At 40.9% G+C, this 17,800-nt stretch overlaps 2 protein-coding genes across 2 annotated transcripts; both read left to right on the plus strand.

Moving 5' to 3' along the window:
* Window positions 1-288: 288 nt before the first annotated feature.
* On the plus strand, window positions 289-9,198 carry LOC118407160. Its single transcript, XM_035807579.1, has 9 exons — window positions 289-427; window positions 2,270-2,439; window positions 2,963-3,110; window positions 4,384-4,619; window positions 5,589-5,724; window positions 6,039-6,131; window positions 6,895-7,040; window positions 7,803-7,915; window positions 8,892-9,198. Exons 2-9 carry the CDS (start codon window positions 2,281-2,283, stop codon window positions 9,196-9,198), a joined length of 1,338 nt encoding a protein of 445 aa, XP_035663472.1. The 5' UTR covers window positions 289-427; window positions 2,270-2,280.
* A 397-nt stretch (window positions 9,199-9,595) lies between these two features.
* Window positions 9,596-12,487, plus strand: LOC118406930. The gene is made up of 4 exons (XM_035807333.1): window positions 9,596-9,716; window positions 9,931-10,080; window positions 10,369-10,464; window positions 11,893-12,487. Exons 1-4 carry the CDS (start codon window positions 9,696-9,698, stop codon window positions 11,974-11,976), a joined length of 351 nt encoding a protein of 116 aa, XP_035663226.1. The 5' UTR covers window positions 9,596-9,695; the 3' UTR covers window positions 11,977-12,487.
* The last annotated feature ends 5,313 nt before the right edge of the window (window positions 12,488-17,800 follow it).

The following is a 17,800-nucleotide window of genomic DNA, read 5'->3' on the forward strand; positions in this document are numbered from 1 at the left end:
ACACAGTAAACAATAAAAAGGCAATCCAGTTTCAGAGCAATACGTAGCACGCCACTGTTTCTCATAATGCAGATTTTGCAGAAATTGAAAGTAATGCAGCACTCGACACAACTTCAAATATTTGTTCATGCTGCGAAAAAATACTCGTTTTTATGTGCTAAGATGAGACACTCCTTGCATGAGGTATGTGACTTAGAAGGGCGAGGCTCTGACGCAGGGCAATTACCCCACACATCTGCTTGCTTGACGCTCGAGGCGATCACGAAGTCTGGGTAGTCCTGAGTCTAGAGCTAGTTTAAGAGCGTCGACGGGTGTGAATATCGACACTCCGGACTTTTCTTGCGTGAGGCGCACATTTTCAAGCGCAACTTGGCTCCGTCTGCTGGTATTGCAATACAACTTGAGTTAGAAGAACCAAGTCAGCACGGTAAGTGTCTCTCTGTCATTGCTAATACCTCCTGTCCGCTAGGACGGCGCTCTCGCCGCGCTCTCTCTTCGACCTAAAATTTGACGTATCGCTCAACGAATTGTATCGGAAAGAAACGAATCGTTTTACACTTTGTGTGTTTTTGTTGTCTTCTCAGTCCCACTTAAGCGTTTTGTATGATATACCCAGTGTGAAAGTGAAGATCCTATGTAAGCCGCAGTGAGAGCGCTGTGCGAACGCCGTCTAGGGGAAAGTGGGGCTTTACAAAATGTATGTACGATACCGTGCATAGTTTACCCCTATATATGTGCGACTTACGACTAGTTATATAATTATCTATATTTAATTTGTGACTCTGCCAAATGAACGATAAAAGTTGCCTCATTATCGGCCAGTGTTAGATTGAACGTAAACGTTGGCCTTGTATTTCGCAGTATAGTTCTGCCCCACCGTGCCAGACAATGTTTCCAGGGCCCGGCCGTGTCATCAGTATTGAATGCATGATTGTCAAGACCTTTATTGTGACATTTTACTACACTGGCCTGCAAGTAGACTGGCGAAAATAAGTGACTATGTAAACTCACAGACCATAAACATACTTTGATTCAGGAATATTTCGTTCGGCCTCTATTTCAAGTAAAAAAAATCCTGGTGAGAGCTAATTGATTCGGGAACATTAAAAATCCCATCGGCATCGCCTTGCCTGGCCACACGGATCAGGGAAAAGCTCACAAGCTCCTACTATTTTGAATCGTATATCACAGGCTGATATATACTGACATTTCCACTCACTGCCTCTAAATCATGAGATGATAATTGTGTATTTCGAATTCCCTATATAAAGCACTCAACACTTAAATATACGACAGAAGCTCGAAAAATAGCTTTAATCCTGTGTACGAGTGTCTAGATTTTTTAGTGCTACCATCTGACATCTGGGCGGAACCGTACTCTGGTCTAGACTTGTTTTTTGTTCTTTAACATGCCTAAGGCGTCCCGAGACAACTCCCTCCGAAGTACGGGTACATCGTACGTTCCATTTTTGGTACAGCAATACATTAAATGCTTTCATTTCATTTCAACGTTAATCTTGACGTTATCTTATAGTTTGAAAAACACGAGGACAGATGTCTTCTTGTAGTGAATCCGTCCATGTCATCGGGTTCTATCGGTGTATATGACCTCTAGAATCATGTCAGACATGGGTCAAAACCCACCCTACAAAACCAGTCCTATTGTGACAGTCCCTACAGGCATGTACCATCTCACTTTAGCGTGTTTGTTCAGAGCATTCATAGCTTCAGGCTTTCGGCTAATTGCTCAATTATTTTACAAATTGTACGCTGTTGTGGGCTGCAATGTAATTTGAAACTGTTCATATAGCACTTGAGATTCTCTATGAAAGCATACGCGGCAATACCTGAACAACGCAAGTGGGCGTCTGTACTTTTGAAACGAAGTCCGGATCATCCATGGACAATCCGAATCAGTAAGGCACAAAGCACTTATTGATGATAATTACGAATCAAATACGGATTTTTGACCTGTAGCATGATTGCCAAATAACAGTCTAACTTGTCTTCCATCTGTCAAAACGTGCACGGTAAATGATTTACTATTTCACTCAAACGATCAAGGCTGAGTTACAGGATTGGACAGATTTCAGTGCGCGCAGAGAGGGCTAAAATGCAAAGACTTTTCATCAATAAATAGGAACATCATGATGAAGAAAACTACACAGCAAGCTCAAGAACCACAAATATATTAACAAAATTATAATATTCTGGTATAACACAAATTTATTTCGAAGTAAATATACGCCTTTGAACATTGCCCATTTAGAGACTACAAAGATGTGGCAATGGATGTCGAGTGTGTGGCGCCCTGAAAAACCGAAGCCGCCCCAGCTCCCCAAAGTCAGTGGAATCGAGTACCTCGGCTGCTACTCCTATGAGAACCTGGTACTGAAAGGAGGAGGGGCAAAAGGAATCGCCTACATCGGAGCAGCAAAGGTAGTAGTAGCATTGTAACGACGGTTTGTATCGGAAAAAGGAGTAAACCATGTACAACATGACCTTTCCAGTTCCAGCTAGCAATGTGACATGACCTGTAATGACTTCAGCATTCAAAGAGCTTTTGATAAGAAACAAATTGTCCTTTCAGCCTAACACCACCAGCTATTAGTGATTCTCAATTATACAGATGAAGCAAATACGAATTGTTTGTATATGAGTTTGTTATGATATCTTCAGACAATTCTGTACAACAAAAACTCTTAATTTACTCTACTCTACAAAAACTCTACACTTGTTAAAGATGAAAGAGGGATGTGAACGATAAATTTACTGGTAACATAGCTTGAACTGTTTTATTTCTCCCATTGTTCATTAAAAAATGGCACAATAATGATACACAAGTAATGATATTTTACCTTTCATCTTTTATATGCATGATTGTCCACCCTTTAGCCCATGCAAAATAAAAATCATCATTATCGAAGTTTCTCGAACCAGACCTTTCCATTCGTACCTTCAGGTACTGGATGACGCCGGGATTCTGCCCAAAATCAAGCGGTTTGCAGGAACCAGCGCAGGCGCCATCACCGCCGCCCTCCTGGCCGTCAGGATGACGCCGCAGGAAATGCTGGAGGAGCTCAGTAACAGGAGTCTGATGGACCTCTTAGGTAAGGCCACAGCAAGTAAATTTTATGGATGACATCCTCTGCAGACTGCAAAAATAATGAGATAGGGCGAAAAAAAAACAAGATTGGTAAAAAAAAAACAAGATGGCTAAATTTTCAAAATAGACACCATAAATGTCGTTACAAGAGTTTAAGTGACAAAACATGGTAGCAATGACAACAAATCATTTATTCCTCTATTCAAGAAGTGAACTAGTGTTGATAAAGTGACACTAGTATGGTAGACTGGTATTACTTACCAAGTTGCCAACTACACTCATGACTTCCATAGTGGTGACACTTTAACAGCTTTTCAGCTGCTTTCACTTCTGTAACTACAGTAATTGCTACCTTGCTAGTGTGACTTCTACAAGTACAATCATTAGGCTAAAACACAACATACTTTCCAATTTTGGTACTTTATCGTCATGTTGACCATCTCCAAAGAAGAAAAAAATTCTTGTTTTTTTTTCTGAAATCAGGCGAAAATTAATGAGCGCGCAGATGTCATCCATAAAATTTACTTGCTGTGGTGACAAGTGACAACAACAAGTATGGACATGTCTTGTCCTTGTGGATAATGTATAATGTAAACACAAGTCAATGGCCTCACAGACTGTTAGACGTATAGACAATCTTTAGATTATTGACCATCATCATCATCATAAGTCATCCTCTGAGGTGCAGCAAGTGAAGTTTGACTTCCAGTACAGTCTGTCATTCATCCCTGCGAGACGTTCCAGGCCATCTAGACCAGTTTCTGACTCAATACGGTTCTTCAAAGTTAGCCTTGGGCGACCAACACGTTTCTTAGAGAACACATGTGTCCAGAACAAGAGTTTTCCGGCAGGCTCTATACTACGAGCCACATGGCCGACAAAGAGTAGTTGGCGTTGTTTAACAACAGATGTAAATCAACGTCTGCTAGCCCCTTCCTCGATTGCATTCTTCTTTTATGTTCCGGATGCTCCGCATGTCTCCTGGGACAAAACCCCACTATTGAGTACATATATAGATCTGCCATTATTCACAGAGGCATAAGGACAAGTATAATTGAAACTGGTATCCCATTGCATCAGGTACCCTGACATTATAGCTTCACAATTAGTTTTATAGCAGCCCAGAAAAGGAGAAACAGAAGTCGACCTTCATTGATAACTTTTAAAAAAATAACACCAACGTTTACTGTAGTGAAGGAAATCAATCCCTGATGGATGGAGGATGGAGTGAGGTGGAGCACTCTTTCAAGTCACTGAAAGAAGCTATTTTTTCTCAGATCCACCGGTAAGGGGAGGCTGGTTCAGCTTCCTGGACTGGTTCCCCCACATCCCCGGCGTGCCCAGCTGGCTGACGGTGGACAACATGTCCACGGCCTTAACAGCAGTCACGGACAGAGGCGCCTGTGAAGGAAAAGAGTTTCTGGACTGGTTCGGAGACATCTTAGATCGGCACTTCAATCGTCTTCAGCTGGACACTGAGAAAGGGCTGGACAAGGACATTACGTTCGATAAAGTAAGAAAGTGAACAAGAAGTAATTACAAGTGAATACTAGATTGACTAGGATGTTATGGCCCTCCAAAACCATTGACGGTGCTGCGGAGATAGACAAGAGGTTTAGGCTCGTTCTAATTGAAATGTAAAAAAAATGCTGTCGCCTGCCTTTGCGAGTTGATATGCAGCAAATTATAGACAAAATCACTGGTTCCTTCGTTTTTTTCACAATCCATGTAATGTTTTACAAAAGATGCACCACAACATTCATATTTTCATGGCTTGGAAGATTATCATAGCCATGAGTGGGATTTCACCCCTTAAAACTTGGCTGTCGCCTGAGAAGACACGAGGAATTCAAATAGTAGCCCAAAATGTAACAATTCAGTTCACAGGATGATTGTTTGGCAAGTGAAACCAGCTACCCAGCCCCTGTGGCCGATCATATCAGATCGCTCCTGTCACTGATCTTGGAGGCTGTGTGAGGTGGTTTATGCCTGTCGCTAAAATCCGTAACAAATGTTGCCACCACGAGTGCGATGGTTACCACGGTTATATATTTTTGTGACGTCTTACAGTTTTTCTGGCTTTCTTAAGAAAAAAGAAAGGGTTGCTGAATGCCATTTGTACCCCACCTTGCTTAACAAAATGTTGTTCAGAAATGACTGTAACAAACGTTACCATTGTTCGATGCCTACTAAGCTTACTATTTGACCTTGTGTAAAAAAGCTGCGCTCTTTTTCAATGCTTAAGTACCCATGCACAGCGAAATGCATTAACCTAAGAGTAATATTTCAAAGATGAAGGCAAATGTTTTAGAAACAGTTTGTCTCGACTATTATCCAATTTTTATAAAGATGTCCAGACGTGATTTATTGATGTATGTGTATTTAAGTTGATTCAATAAAATCTTTCAAATGGCAATTTCATGCAAGAAAAAGCATATGACATATATTCATTGACCCAATATGTGACTTTCTATTTGTGTAGCTCTACCACACGTTGGGGGTGGAACTGTGCGTCGTGGCTTACAACATGGTTCTGGGCAATGAAACTTATTTTCATGTCAAAACCACGCCTATGATGAAGATCCGGGAAGCAGTGCGCATGTCCATGTCCATTCCAGGTAAGACCAACTTATACCTAAGAATTGACTCCAGCAAGCTTTTTATGCCATACTTTGTATATTTGCTGTATGTGTAGAATTATGGCATCGAAAAGATTCCAGATGTAGGACTTAATGTAACCTTATAATCTTGATCCTTTCAATATCACTTTATCCAAATTGGTTTTATCCAATCTTAACTGGTTAACAAAGTGACTGTGTAGGAGACTAAAAAGATAATCCATGTCTTTTTTTCAAATACTTCAAATTCTGATAAGATTATTTTCATATCTATAATGTGACTAACGAATGTCCCTTATTTTGACGCTTTCTAGGCGTCTTCAAGCCGTTTGATTTGGGCTTGAAAAATCCATATACTTTCATTGACGGTGGGCTGGCCGCTAACTATCCCCTCTGGGCCTTTGATGGTACGTACAATTCATAATCCAATAGAAAATATCGCTGATTTAGCTCTTTACATATAGCTTTATATATGTGGTATCTCTTGACTGTATTCCGGTGGCACCATGCAATTGTGGATTGTGAACAGCTCGAATAGCTCGAATATCATGCTGCAGGAGAAAATGTGAAAGTATCGATTTATTTCCTTTGCTATATGTGGAATGACCTTTATCAACAATCTCTTCTAATCATCTGGTTCAAGTTCCGTGGAGTATCGGCCGATATAGGCACAACTGGAAAAGAGTCGTATAGTCCTTTCGGAGGTGGACATATAGCCGACGTCCCTCTGCATGATGGAGCTTGTAGCGTCAAATCTCTTTGTGTAAAAGAATCTAATTCACAGTTGTTGAGAAGAGTAGGGCTTTGGCTGAAATTCACTAGCGAGATTGCAAAGGCCCCCTTTCTACTAGACGGCGATTGCGCTGCGCTCTCACTGCGACCTACAACGGGTGTGTTTATCATTCGCTTTCAATCTGAATGTATCATACAGAGTGTGGCTGAAGAGACCAAAAACATGCAAAACGTGAAAGATTCGTTTGTTTTTCTCTACAGTTCGTTGAGCGACCTTTCAAATTTTAGGTCGCAGAGAGAGCGCCGCGAGAGCGCCGTCCTAGTGGAAAGGGGGTATTACGAGAAAAAACCCGCCATGCTTCGTCCTCAGTCTGAGATCAACCGCTTTACCGTATCAATGCCAAAGTAATTAAAATACTATGTTGAAATTCCCTGTAGGCTGGTATCTTTCCATGAATGAAGAAAATACCTTCCACAAGAAGCTGAAGGAGGAAGAGGGGGAGATGATTCGCAAGATGTTCCATCCGGAGTACAGGAAAGAGCGATTCGACTCCAGGAACAAAAACACCCTCGGCATCCTGATGGTAGGGTTAGCGTTTGGACTGCCACACAAACAAAGACGTCTCTGCCAGACTCCATTTACCGCTGGAAAAATAATAGAAAGTGATACTGAATAGTACACCAGAGGGGTTAGCCGACCAGAGGAGATCATTTTGTAACCAAGGTTGCAGAATAAACTCATATTGAGTCTGGTAGTGACTACAAGAAAACTATAGCCATAACGTGAAAGTAATTGCAACTGATGTAGGAATGTACGCCAAATAACAATTACTCACGCAGCTGGGTGTGATTCTGGAAACATGCAGACGCTTCAGACAGCATCCCCTGTCCGACATAAGCCCCTGTAGTCATGTGTTTGTGAACAGTACTTAAGTCATAATTATGCGACTGTCATTACATTATACAAATCCTTATTCACCTGGTAACTTCCCGGTTTAACCCTCCAGTATGGCAACCAATCCTAGCGTCTGGGTCACGTGATTGCAAATACCGTATTCGGTATGGAATACCATTCATGGAACAGTTAGGTTATGCTGTGTAAAACTATCGGGACTATTGTTTTATAATCCCTAATCTCATTTAACGTTCAATGTTACACTCCAATCATTCTTTCCACATTGTATCTCACGATTCGCGTACAGTGAAAACATTTGAAGATCGCTGAAGATCTTTCAACATTTTCATCCTGTCAAAGACATGCATCCGACTCTCATACATGAACATTCTTGTATATCAGTATTTCAGAACTAAAAGATACTTTAATTTTGTTTGTACTTGATGTTCAGTTCTCAGGCAGTGACCGTGAAATGTACCAGGGAAAGTTTGAGGAGCGCCTTGAGAAGCTGGTGGAGGTCAAACCCGAATTTGAAAAGAAGAGAGAACGCACGACGCTATACAAGTAAGATGTGTACAGTATTGTCTCTGTGTACGGGAATTTGCTTCCAGTGTCTGGATAGGTGTGTTGTTGTCATTCTCCTACGCAGAGACATCCAGCGGCGCCAGCAAACCGCCTCTTGTCTGTACTCTGCTATGCCGTAACCATCAGTTCCTGTGGGCATCACCACGAACCAGCTATCCGCCAATCAGAGAGTAGGCCTTTCAGTTTTCAAATGTGATCTCGCATACATAAGGGTAAGCTCATTAATATTTATAAGCAGGGCGGTCAAGAACTGATGGTGACGATTGAGATAGCAGAGTACAGACAAGAGGCGGTTTGCTGGCGCCGTTGGATGTCTCTGCGTAGGAGAATGGTTGTTGTGTGTGTGCAGTTATTGAAATACAACGTCAGTAGAGTGTCAGGAAGTCAGTGGGGTGATGGTGCCAGGGCAAAGGTCAGACTTCCGACAGTCACAGGGCATGAAAAAGTGAATATCAGACGTGTCATACCTACTCATTGATTGGACACTCCATGCCATGGTCCAATGGGACAGGCTGCTCATTCATGGCGAGGTCTAATGTTTTTGGTCTGTCTGTTATCTTTTCCCGGGTCTATCTATGATCAATGTACAGTAATATGACAGGAAGTCAATCAGCGAGCACATGCAATGTTAACCAGAGCCTTATTTGGCTAATCAATGAACAGTTGAACAATATCGACTTACTTACTTACTTGTATTCTTCGTTTCAATACACCTCTTGGCTGTTACTCTACGTTTGCATTGGCAAGATTCACTGCCTCAGGGAGTTGACTTTCTTGACAGTGTCGCAATATGAAATACGTATCTGTTCTTATCTAATTCTAGATTCTAGAAATCACTATCTTTGTCGGTATTTGTAGTGTATTCTCATCATGCGGTGAATTATGTGGCAAGCAAACCATCTTGCGTGGAATAATACACGAGATGATTCGTCCTTCTCGTACCTTACTTTGGCAGGGATTACGAGGCAGACACCGAAGAGCGTGTAGAGAAAGCAAACGCGAGCATCGAATCCTTCAAGAAACTGGTCGGCGAGGGTGTGAGGAAAATGATCAAGGAGATGGATGGAGAAGATCTGGAGAGTTTACCTGAGTTTCCTCCGGTGGATGAATCAATGGTGCAAGATTGCCAAGCATATTCCAGAGAAAGTTTGGCAGAAATCAGTTTTGAATTCGAAACACCTTGTGGAAGAGTATTTTCACCGATTCCTCGTGTGCCTCGACCGACCGACATATCCATAGACAAAGCTAAGGAGGTATTGTGATGGCGTAATTCTCTGTGACAGTGTTCTTTGCCTAGTCATTGTCATTATAAAAGGAAGGGCAACATTTTGTTTCCATATCTAGGCCATTTCTTTCAGGAAATAATTCTAATCAAAAGACATGCATGATTTACATCCTGTAATTAAAACATGAAGCGTGAACACTTAATTGATTAGACATGCACCTCATTTCAGCTAGCAATCTCTGTCTATGATTTTTTAGTGAATCACCAATTCTGACTAGCCTCCATAGCAGGCTCTCTATGGCCTTTTTTGGGTCATAGTACACTTTTGCTGGCCATTTCTTTTTGGACTGGGTCGCTGATTGCTGGCTTTTTCTGACAGCCGGTCTACATGGCCAGCAAAAGTGTACTATGAGCCAAAAAAGGCCATAGAGAGCCTGCTATGGAGGCTAAATTCTGACTATCTTTCAGATTTTCAGCGATCATGACGTCAGTTTCCTGAACGCACCTTCAAAGGATAAGGCATTTGAGTTGCTGATGCTGGATGATGCTGGAAATGTAATTTGACATTTGTTCTATTACTTTGTTGACGAAGCTCTTCTCAATATACATTGCATTACAATTTTAATGCGACTCACAGGCCTACAAAAGTAACATCTTTCTCTTACACCAAATTTGTTCTGTGCGCAAAAGTGGTCTTGCAATGTGCGCAAAAGTGGTCTTGCACTGATTAAAACATCGGTCTTTAATTAAGAGGCTCCTGTTGTTCCAGCTGACGACAGACAAGCTGAGGAAAATCTACGAGAACGTCGGTCCTCTGCAGCTGGCCAGGCGTAGCTTCCTGGGGCTCAGGCAGGTCTCAACTCCGCGCCAGTATTTCGGCACCATGCTGGAATTCGTGGGACGTACAAGCGACATATCTGTAAGTTTACTTTATATAATTTATGTGTTCAATTAATTTCATTTTCTTTCAGTGTGCTGGACTAAATATTTAGCATCATGAAGTCGACAAGATCCGCACCTGCTGGATCAATGTCAAATTCTGTGGTTGTAAAGAATCCCCATTCTACCAAGCAAATGAGTATTGCTCTCTTCTCCAGTTGCGGTGAATGTTTTGCAGTACTGTTAAATGCAAAACATACTTTTAGACTTTGGAGATGTGTCACATTTAAAACGCCCTGTTTTCAAACCTATATTTTTCTTTGTCCAGGAGGAGGATATCCATAGGTCCGTTGCCATAGATGTGGACTATGTGGGCACCATGGATTTTGACATGGCACCTGCAGACATGGAGTTTCTTATGAGGGTGAGATGAAACCTTCTTCAAGCACTCAAAATGTTTACACAATTGCCGTGCCAAATGCACATCAATGAGCATGCTATACGTGCATCTCTCTCTCTCTCTGTGAACACAGGCAGTTTAAGGCCTGTGACACCTGTAGATTCTCAGTCGAGCAGTTATATGGCCATAACTTTTGATGTAACCATCTGTTTTCAACAATTTTTGGCCAGTTAACGTAATTCACCCATATTCAAAATATGATGACAAGAAAATTGTGGATCCTCAATATTTTGGGTTTAAAAAACCATTTTTTGGTAAAAAATAGGGATGCTATTAAAATGGGTCTGTGCCCACTATGAAATGATTGTCTAACTGAGTCATATTTTCTGGAGTAATAGATTATATCTCTGTGATATCTAATATGCCTGGGGATCTTGCCGCTATACCTAGGTAAGGCTCAATTTTGGGGCAAAAACAGAATTTTTTGACAATTTTTTGGTATTTTTCGTACAAATATCAATACAGCCACAGAAATCAAAGATATTGCAAGAAGACCCGCTTGATTTCTGAAGGTCTAAGGCTTAATGAACCTAAATCTGCCCAAAACTCGTAATAAAACTGGTGCCCTGATGTGGGCAGGGACCGACGAAACACTACTTACCCTACAAGAACTGCGCCAAAGTAAGACATGTTTGACTGTACGTAACGTTAACCGATAGTAAAATATGAATGTTTTATGTCTGTATCTGTCAAATCGCTGTTGTATCAATGCGAACTTTCGCAAGCAGTTAGCCTTATAAGGCATCAGTCAACTGCCATACAATCATTTTGGGCTAGAAATACCGATTTATAGCATTATTTTGCTGTTTCCTTGAAGTATGAGCGCCTCGCTGTTTTCCCGCCACTCCACACCCCGGGAGGTCGGAACGTATGTTCGGACTGTACCACTTGCAGCTCTCGCGGGGGTGCCCTTTTGTTAACCGCTTCTAGTTATGCCGATATTTGATAAATACTAGATCAATATCTTTAGCATTCAACATTAATAAGTCTCAAGAAAAGTAGTTAGTGTGGCCCGTGCATCGTAAGTTCCTGTTTTCGCAATGTAACATTAGGTACTGACATTGAACCGTTCTAAAAACGCTCCGGCCCGGCGGGGTTACCTGAGGTCACGCAGTGGTTCGAATTTCATGTTCGACCAAAATTGTCACAGGCCTTAAAGTGCCCGAGAATGATTTAAACTGATACACATTGAGGAGCGATCGTAGACAATTACAACAAAAGCGCGTCTTAACTGCATGATTTCTATCCAACGATTTTACCATTACATCACCCCTGATGGATGCCATGAAGCCCCTGCGACCACTGTGGTTATGGGCCGTGAGTGAGTGATTTTACCAAATGAAAGTGTTTGCTTTTACAACAACCCTAAAAATGCCTTATTGTGTTTCACAGCAAGGAGCAGCAGCGACTGTTGCTTTTCTCGAGGAAAAGAAGCAGCTTAAGGATAAGCAAAAGAAGGACGGCATGGAAATGTAAACAAGACTGGAATCTTAATTGAAGAGTCCAAGCAACAGGCTTTATAGTTCGAACTATATAGTAGTTATCTTAATTTTGCGCCATATATCGGTACTGGCATTTCCCTTTACTTTAATGAGACTGTCCTATGTATGGGAGGTAAAGGCGTTAGCTTTTCTAATGAAAGAAAGGGTTAAGGAATACCTTATAATTTTGATTACTTAAGCAATCCAAGCAACTGGCGAAGTAGTTCTTTGACTTGTACCACATGCATCGGCACTGGTATCTACCATATGTTTCAATGAGGCTCTTTTCTGTATGCGAATTATCAAAGACGTAATATGTTCCTTTGAATGCAAAAATTAAGGACTACTTATTCATTATACCCAGGAGGATATAACCTAGCTGATTATAATCAAGTAATCCTGACAGGCTATTGCAATAATGACTTTGCTTTAAATTTTTACATCATTTGTTTTACATGCTCTGTATTCATCTAGTAAAAAGGAATAAACAGAAAATATATACAAAATCCTTGTATATACACATTACTTGTCTTACATATTTTCATCCATCAACTAAAGGAATAAGGTGATAAACAGAGAACCTATACAAAATAGCATATAATCAATATGCAGGTACCTTTGGTGGCTAATCTATTTTCGTTTTTTAGCTTAGGTGGCTGGGGGTCTCTTCTAAAATTGTATAACCCCAGGCTCTTTCGTGTAATCAACTCATTGATTGGTACAGCTCATTGATTGGTCTATCACTCGTTCTACCTTCCCCATATCTCTCTATCATCTTTCTAATGTCTTTATCGAGGTCCTGGGCTGCTTCATTAATGATGTCAGTTTCCATAGTTAGCTAGGCGGGTCTCTTCTAAATTTATTATATAACTCCAGCCTCTTTCGTGCAATAAGCTCTCCATACAGCTCACTGATTGGTCTATCACCAGTTTTACCTTCCCCATACTGCTCTAACATCTTTCTGATGTCTTTATCGAGGTCCTGGCATGGGCTGCCTCATTAATAATGTGATCTATTTCTGGCCCAGTGATCCCAGCCGCCCGGGCCAGAGGTACCCAGTCTGGGCCAGGCCCTGCAGGGTTACTGAGATGATGGGCAAGTCCTGTGAAAAGGCCTAGAAGAGAACAAAGAAAAGAATGTTATATACTACTTTGCCCATCTGAAATTTAAAAGAAAGGAACGTTTGAAGTTCAACAAACTTGTACATGTAGCTGTGTATATGTGCAGGATGTCCACTATATTTGATGCATACAAAAAGATAAGTAAGGAAAACAATGCTCCAGATTCTTCAAATTCCACACACACACACACACACACACACACACACACAATAATAGATAGATGTGAACATCTGTCCATTTTGCTTCCCACGGCAGTGAACAGTTGTAATGAAGTACACCCACACCTACATGTATATTCCATGAGAGTGATGCCCAGTTTATGCTTTTATACACACATCCCCTTTGCACACTGCAGTTCACAAACACTGGAAAAACACCACCCACACATGCTTTCTCCTTTTCCTGATGCGTGACTGCCTAGAGGTTGTATCAGGAGTGATGAAATAAACATTTATCATACAAAATGGGGGTATTGTTTAGTTAGTGTTTGTGTTGTGGTCAGCATAACTTAAAAAGTTCTGAATCGATATATGAAGGCATTTGGTTATGGGTAGGTCTTGGGAAGATGGTCAAGGTCCACTGGCGGCTGTCCTTGGTACTGCAGCAGAGCTTCCATGTTTTTCGTGAAATGATTATGTAACCATATTTAATGATCTTACCGCACTAAAAAATGTACAATGTTTACGATGGTGCACATTTTGTTGACCAGCAGATGGAATTCTGCACAGACTCTTTATGGTACTATAGGAAGTCCTAAAAGTAATCATTTTTTACAACTTTTCCGCTTCAAGTCAACTTCAATACTATAACGTATTTGATATTCGCCGTCCCAAGGCGATCATGGAGGTGCTTGTCCTTGGGGCTGCATTACAACGATCAATTAATGTGATAAAGTATACTCCTAAGCCTAAATACCACCAACATGACGAAAATTAAACGCTTGCACTTGCAACGGCTACACAGCTAGTTGTCTATTGTGACGTCATGTCAGCAGGTACAATTACACGCTGACACCTTCTTTCCCAGAACTACATCGTTATGAAAGCAAGCTTTCCCGTGATTGTTTCCCTGATCATGAGGCTAGGGGCACAGCTTTAAGCTTTTCAAGTCAAAGGTGAACAAACAGCTGACATTACAATACAGTACAATAACCCAATACGTCTCAACGGCGCGTAGGATCTTGTTTTGTGGTGAATATTAAGAATAGAATTATGAAAAAGTATTCCACGCACACTTACACTTTGTAGGAAATCGGCTTCGAGAATTCTTGGCAGTTAAAGTGAAGTTTGAGTCGACATATACATAGTAGACAACAAAAAAGGTCCAGTTTTACAGCATTCAGAAACATGTTACTGTTTCTCATAACGCATATTTGTCCAAGATGTTGAAAGTCCTACAGTATCGACACGACTTCAAATAGTTGTTCATGCTGCGAAAAAAATACTCGTTTTTATGTGCTAACATGAGGCGCTCCTTGCATTAGGTATCTGACTTTGAAGGGCGAGGCTCTGACGCAGGGCAATTACCCCACACATCTGCTTGATTGACGCTGGAGGCGATCACGAAGTCGGCGTAGTCCTGAGTCTAGAGCTAGTTAAAGAGCGTCGACGGGTGTAGATTCCCACACTTCGCACCAAGTCCTTCTGCGAGGCGCACATCTTCAAGCGCAATCGGCTCTGTCTGGTATTGCATTTTGAGTCAGAAGAACCAAGTCAGCTCGGTGAGTTTCTCTCTCTTGCTTACATGTGTATGTACGATATCGTGTTTCGTAAGAAGTCACCCCTATGTGTGTTACAGTATAACAGCGACTTGGCACTTAATGCTTAAACTATTATCTACTGACTGACATTTGTGACTTTGCTAGTCGAATTGATATTAGTCGTCTCATTTTCTGTCAGTATGAGACTACTAATAACTGTTGGTCGTGTAGTTTTGCCCCACTAGCAAGGCAAGATTGTTCAGGGCACCGCGTTAGTGTTGAATGTATAATTGAAAAGACCTTCATTGTGACATTATACCTAATTGGGCTACATGTTATTACAGGTCATCGAAAATACATCACTATGTGTACTCACAGAACGTACAGATACTTTAAATCAAGAATATTTGGCTCGGCTTCTATTTCATGAGTAAAAAGGTTTGTCTGGCTGCAAATGTATACTTTGGTAAATGGTCGTACGAGACGCAAAACAACCCTACCGCTCGTGTGATTTAGTGTATGCCCGGTGAGGTGATTTGTGGCATGGCGCCAAAATGCCAAGTACCGAGCTTGAGATTTGACTCTATGCTCTTAGCTCTTCTTTTTTTGGACCACCTTATACATGTAGAGTTTTGCGGCGTATCCAGTAGGAAATATGTAACAAGTTACCGATTCTAGAGTCAATTCCAAGTCACCGAGATGGTTTTGAAATAATATTTGTAATAAGTTTGAACTATTTTGAGTAAAAGAACATTTCAGTCACTAAAGTTCAAAATTGTTCAAACATTTCAAAATGACAGTTTAAACATGTTTGAACCTTTTTATATTTGTTGGAACATTTGGGAAAGTAATGATATCATTATCTCTTTATTTAGAACAATTTTCAAACATCTATGTGTTTTTGTTATTGTTCCAACATGTTCCAACATTTTGTGTCATTTTTTCCCTCCATAAAACTTTTATTGACCCCATAAACAAAGCTGCTAAGCTTGGTCCTTTGTTTGGCTCTTGTATTTTTAGACTTTCTTTTGTATACACTGGTGAGCCTTTTGTGAGAAGGTGGCAGACAGACATAATTTCCTGCACTTGGCAGGGATGTGTGAATTGCCCTCTTCCCAGCCCACTGACCCAGTTTCATCATATTGTTTCCATGTTCGAACATGTGATCACAAATGATGCGTCTATGTTGGAACAGTTTAGAAACTAACAGAAATAATGTATTTGATGTTAGAAATGTTTCTAACATGTTTGAATACTATAGGAACAATTAGAACGTCATATAGATGTTGTAAATAGTTCTAAACAGTTACTTATCACAGTTAGATTGTTACAAAGATTTCCAAATTGTTAGAACAAAAGGCAAGAAACACCCTCTCGGTAATATGGAATCGACTCTATTAACTTATCTTGTTGACCACTATGAAAATACGTGTGACCAAGACTGTGACAGCTAATTGATTCGGCAACATTCAAAATCTAATCGTCATCGCTTTGCTTGGCCACAATTTTATCCCATAATGTAAAAGCTCGCAAACCACTATTGTTTTGAATCCTATAGCTACATCACAGGACGCGTGTATTTACTGACATTTCCACTCACTGTCTCTAAACCATGAGATGATAATACACGTGACAATTTCCCTATATAAAGTACTCAACACTTAAAGATATGACAGAACTTCGAAGGATAGCTTTAATTAATCCTGTGTACGAGTGGTTAGAATTTCAGTGCTACCAGGCATATGGGCGGAACCCTAGTCTTGTTCTTTAACATGCCTAAGGCGTCCCGAAACAACTCCCTTTGAAGGACTATAGTTCACATGAAGTGCATGTACATTGTACGTTTCACTTTTAGTACAACAATAGATTAAATGGTTTATCTGATTTTCAACTTTATTCTTAACGTTATCTTGCAGTTTGAAAAACGGACAGAAGTCTTCTTGTCATTGGGTTCTCACGGTGTATATGACCTCTAGAATCATGTCAGACATGGGTCAAAACCCACCCGACACAACCAGTCCTATTGTCCCTACAGGCATGTACTGTCTAACTTTAGAGTGATTGTTCATAGCATTCATAGCTTCAGGCGTCGCTCAATTATTTTTAACGACTGTACGCTGCTAGTTGTTCAAATCTGAGAGTGGCGCCAAAATTGTAAACCGCGGTGTAATTTGAAACTGTGAAACTGTTGAGATCCTCCATTTAAACCTACAGTAATACCTGATCAACGCACAATGACATCTGAAGTTGTGAAACGAACCATGGAAACCATCACAATAAGATATAGAACGCTTACTGATAATTATCTACCCATCAATCAATCAATCAATCAATAACCTTATGTATTATGGACAGCCCTGCATGTCGGCCTTAACCGCTCTTCCCACTGAGAGACCCAGTGGACCTTCGAATACGACGTTTCACTGGTATCATGATTACCGAACGAATAACATTAACTACATATAGCAAAAGCTTTGAAATCGGTCTGTCTAAATACCACAAACGACCACAAACGACTCGGAAATACCACAAACGACTCTAAAATGCAGTGTATATGGGTCAAAGACCTTGTGTGGCGCTCTGGAGACATTGTTTACACATTTATGAATTTAAAAAACGCAGCAATTCCTGCGTATTCACCAGTTCTTTCAAGTTAGTCCGCCGGTTTCAAGATCGAAGCGATTCTCGGCCGCCATGTAACCATGTTGGATCGCCCGTGCTAGGAGTCTGCATGGGGAAGTTCGCGATACCTTCCACGGCTCCATAGACGACAGGACGATAAAACTATGGACGCTGTTGGTTCATAGATTATAGTATGGCACTATTCTATCATTGTCAACTTGTACAACTTGTATACTAAGTGTTTTTCAGCCTCAATGCAAGCACGCGTTTCTTGACAGCGCAGAATCGCTTCGAACTTGAAACCGGCGGACTAACTTGAAAGAACTGGTGAATACGCAGGACTTGCTGCGTTTTTTAAATTCATAAATGTGTAAACA

Source organism: Branchiostoma floridae, chromosome 19, assembly GCF_000003815.2.
Source record: "Branchiostoma floridae strain S238N-H82 chromosome 19, Bfl_VNyyK, whole genome shotgun sequence".
NCBI lineage: Eukaryota > Metazoa > Chordata > Leptocardii > Amphioxiformes > Branchiostomatidae > Branchiostoma > Branchiostoma floridae.

Bases quoted from the DNA above. Each gene is read 5' to 3' on its own strand.
- LOC118407160 (XM_035807579.1), top strand. From the start codon at position 2,281: ATGTGGCAATGGATGTCGAGTGTGTGGCGCCCTGAAAAACCGAAGCCG. The intron at 4,620-5,588 runs GTAAGAAAGTGA...CTATTTGTGTAG, and splicing joins AGGACATTACGTTCGATAAA to CTCTACCACACGTTGGGGGT. The intron at 7,916-8,891 runs GTAAGATGTGTA...TTACTTTGGCAG, and splicing joins GAACGCACGACGCTATACAA to GGATTACGAGGCAGACACCG.
- LOC118406930 (XM_035807333.1), top strand. From the start codon at position 9,696: ATGCTGGATGATGCTGGAAAT. The intron at 10,081-10,368 runs GTAAGTTTACTT...TTCTTTGTCCAG, and splicing joins GACGTACAAGCGACATATCT to GAGGAGGATATCCATAGGTC. The intron at 10,465-11,892 runs GTGAGATGAAAC...TGTGTTTCACAG, and splicing joins ACATGGAGTTTCTTATGAGG to CAAGGAGCAGCAGCGACTGT.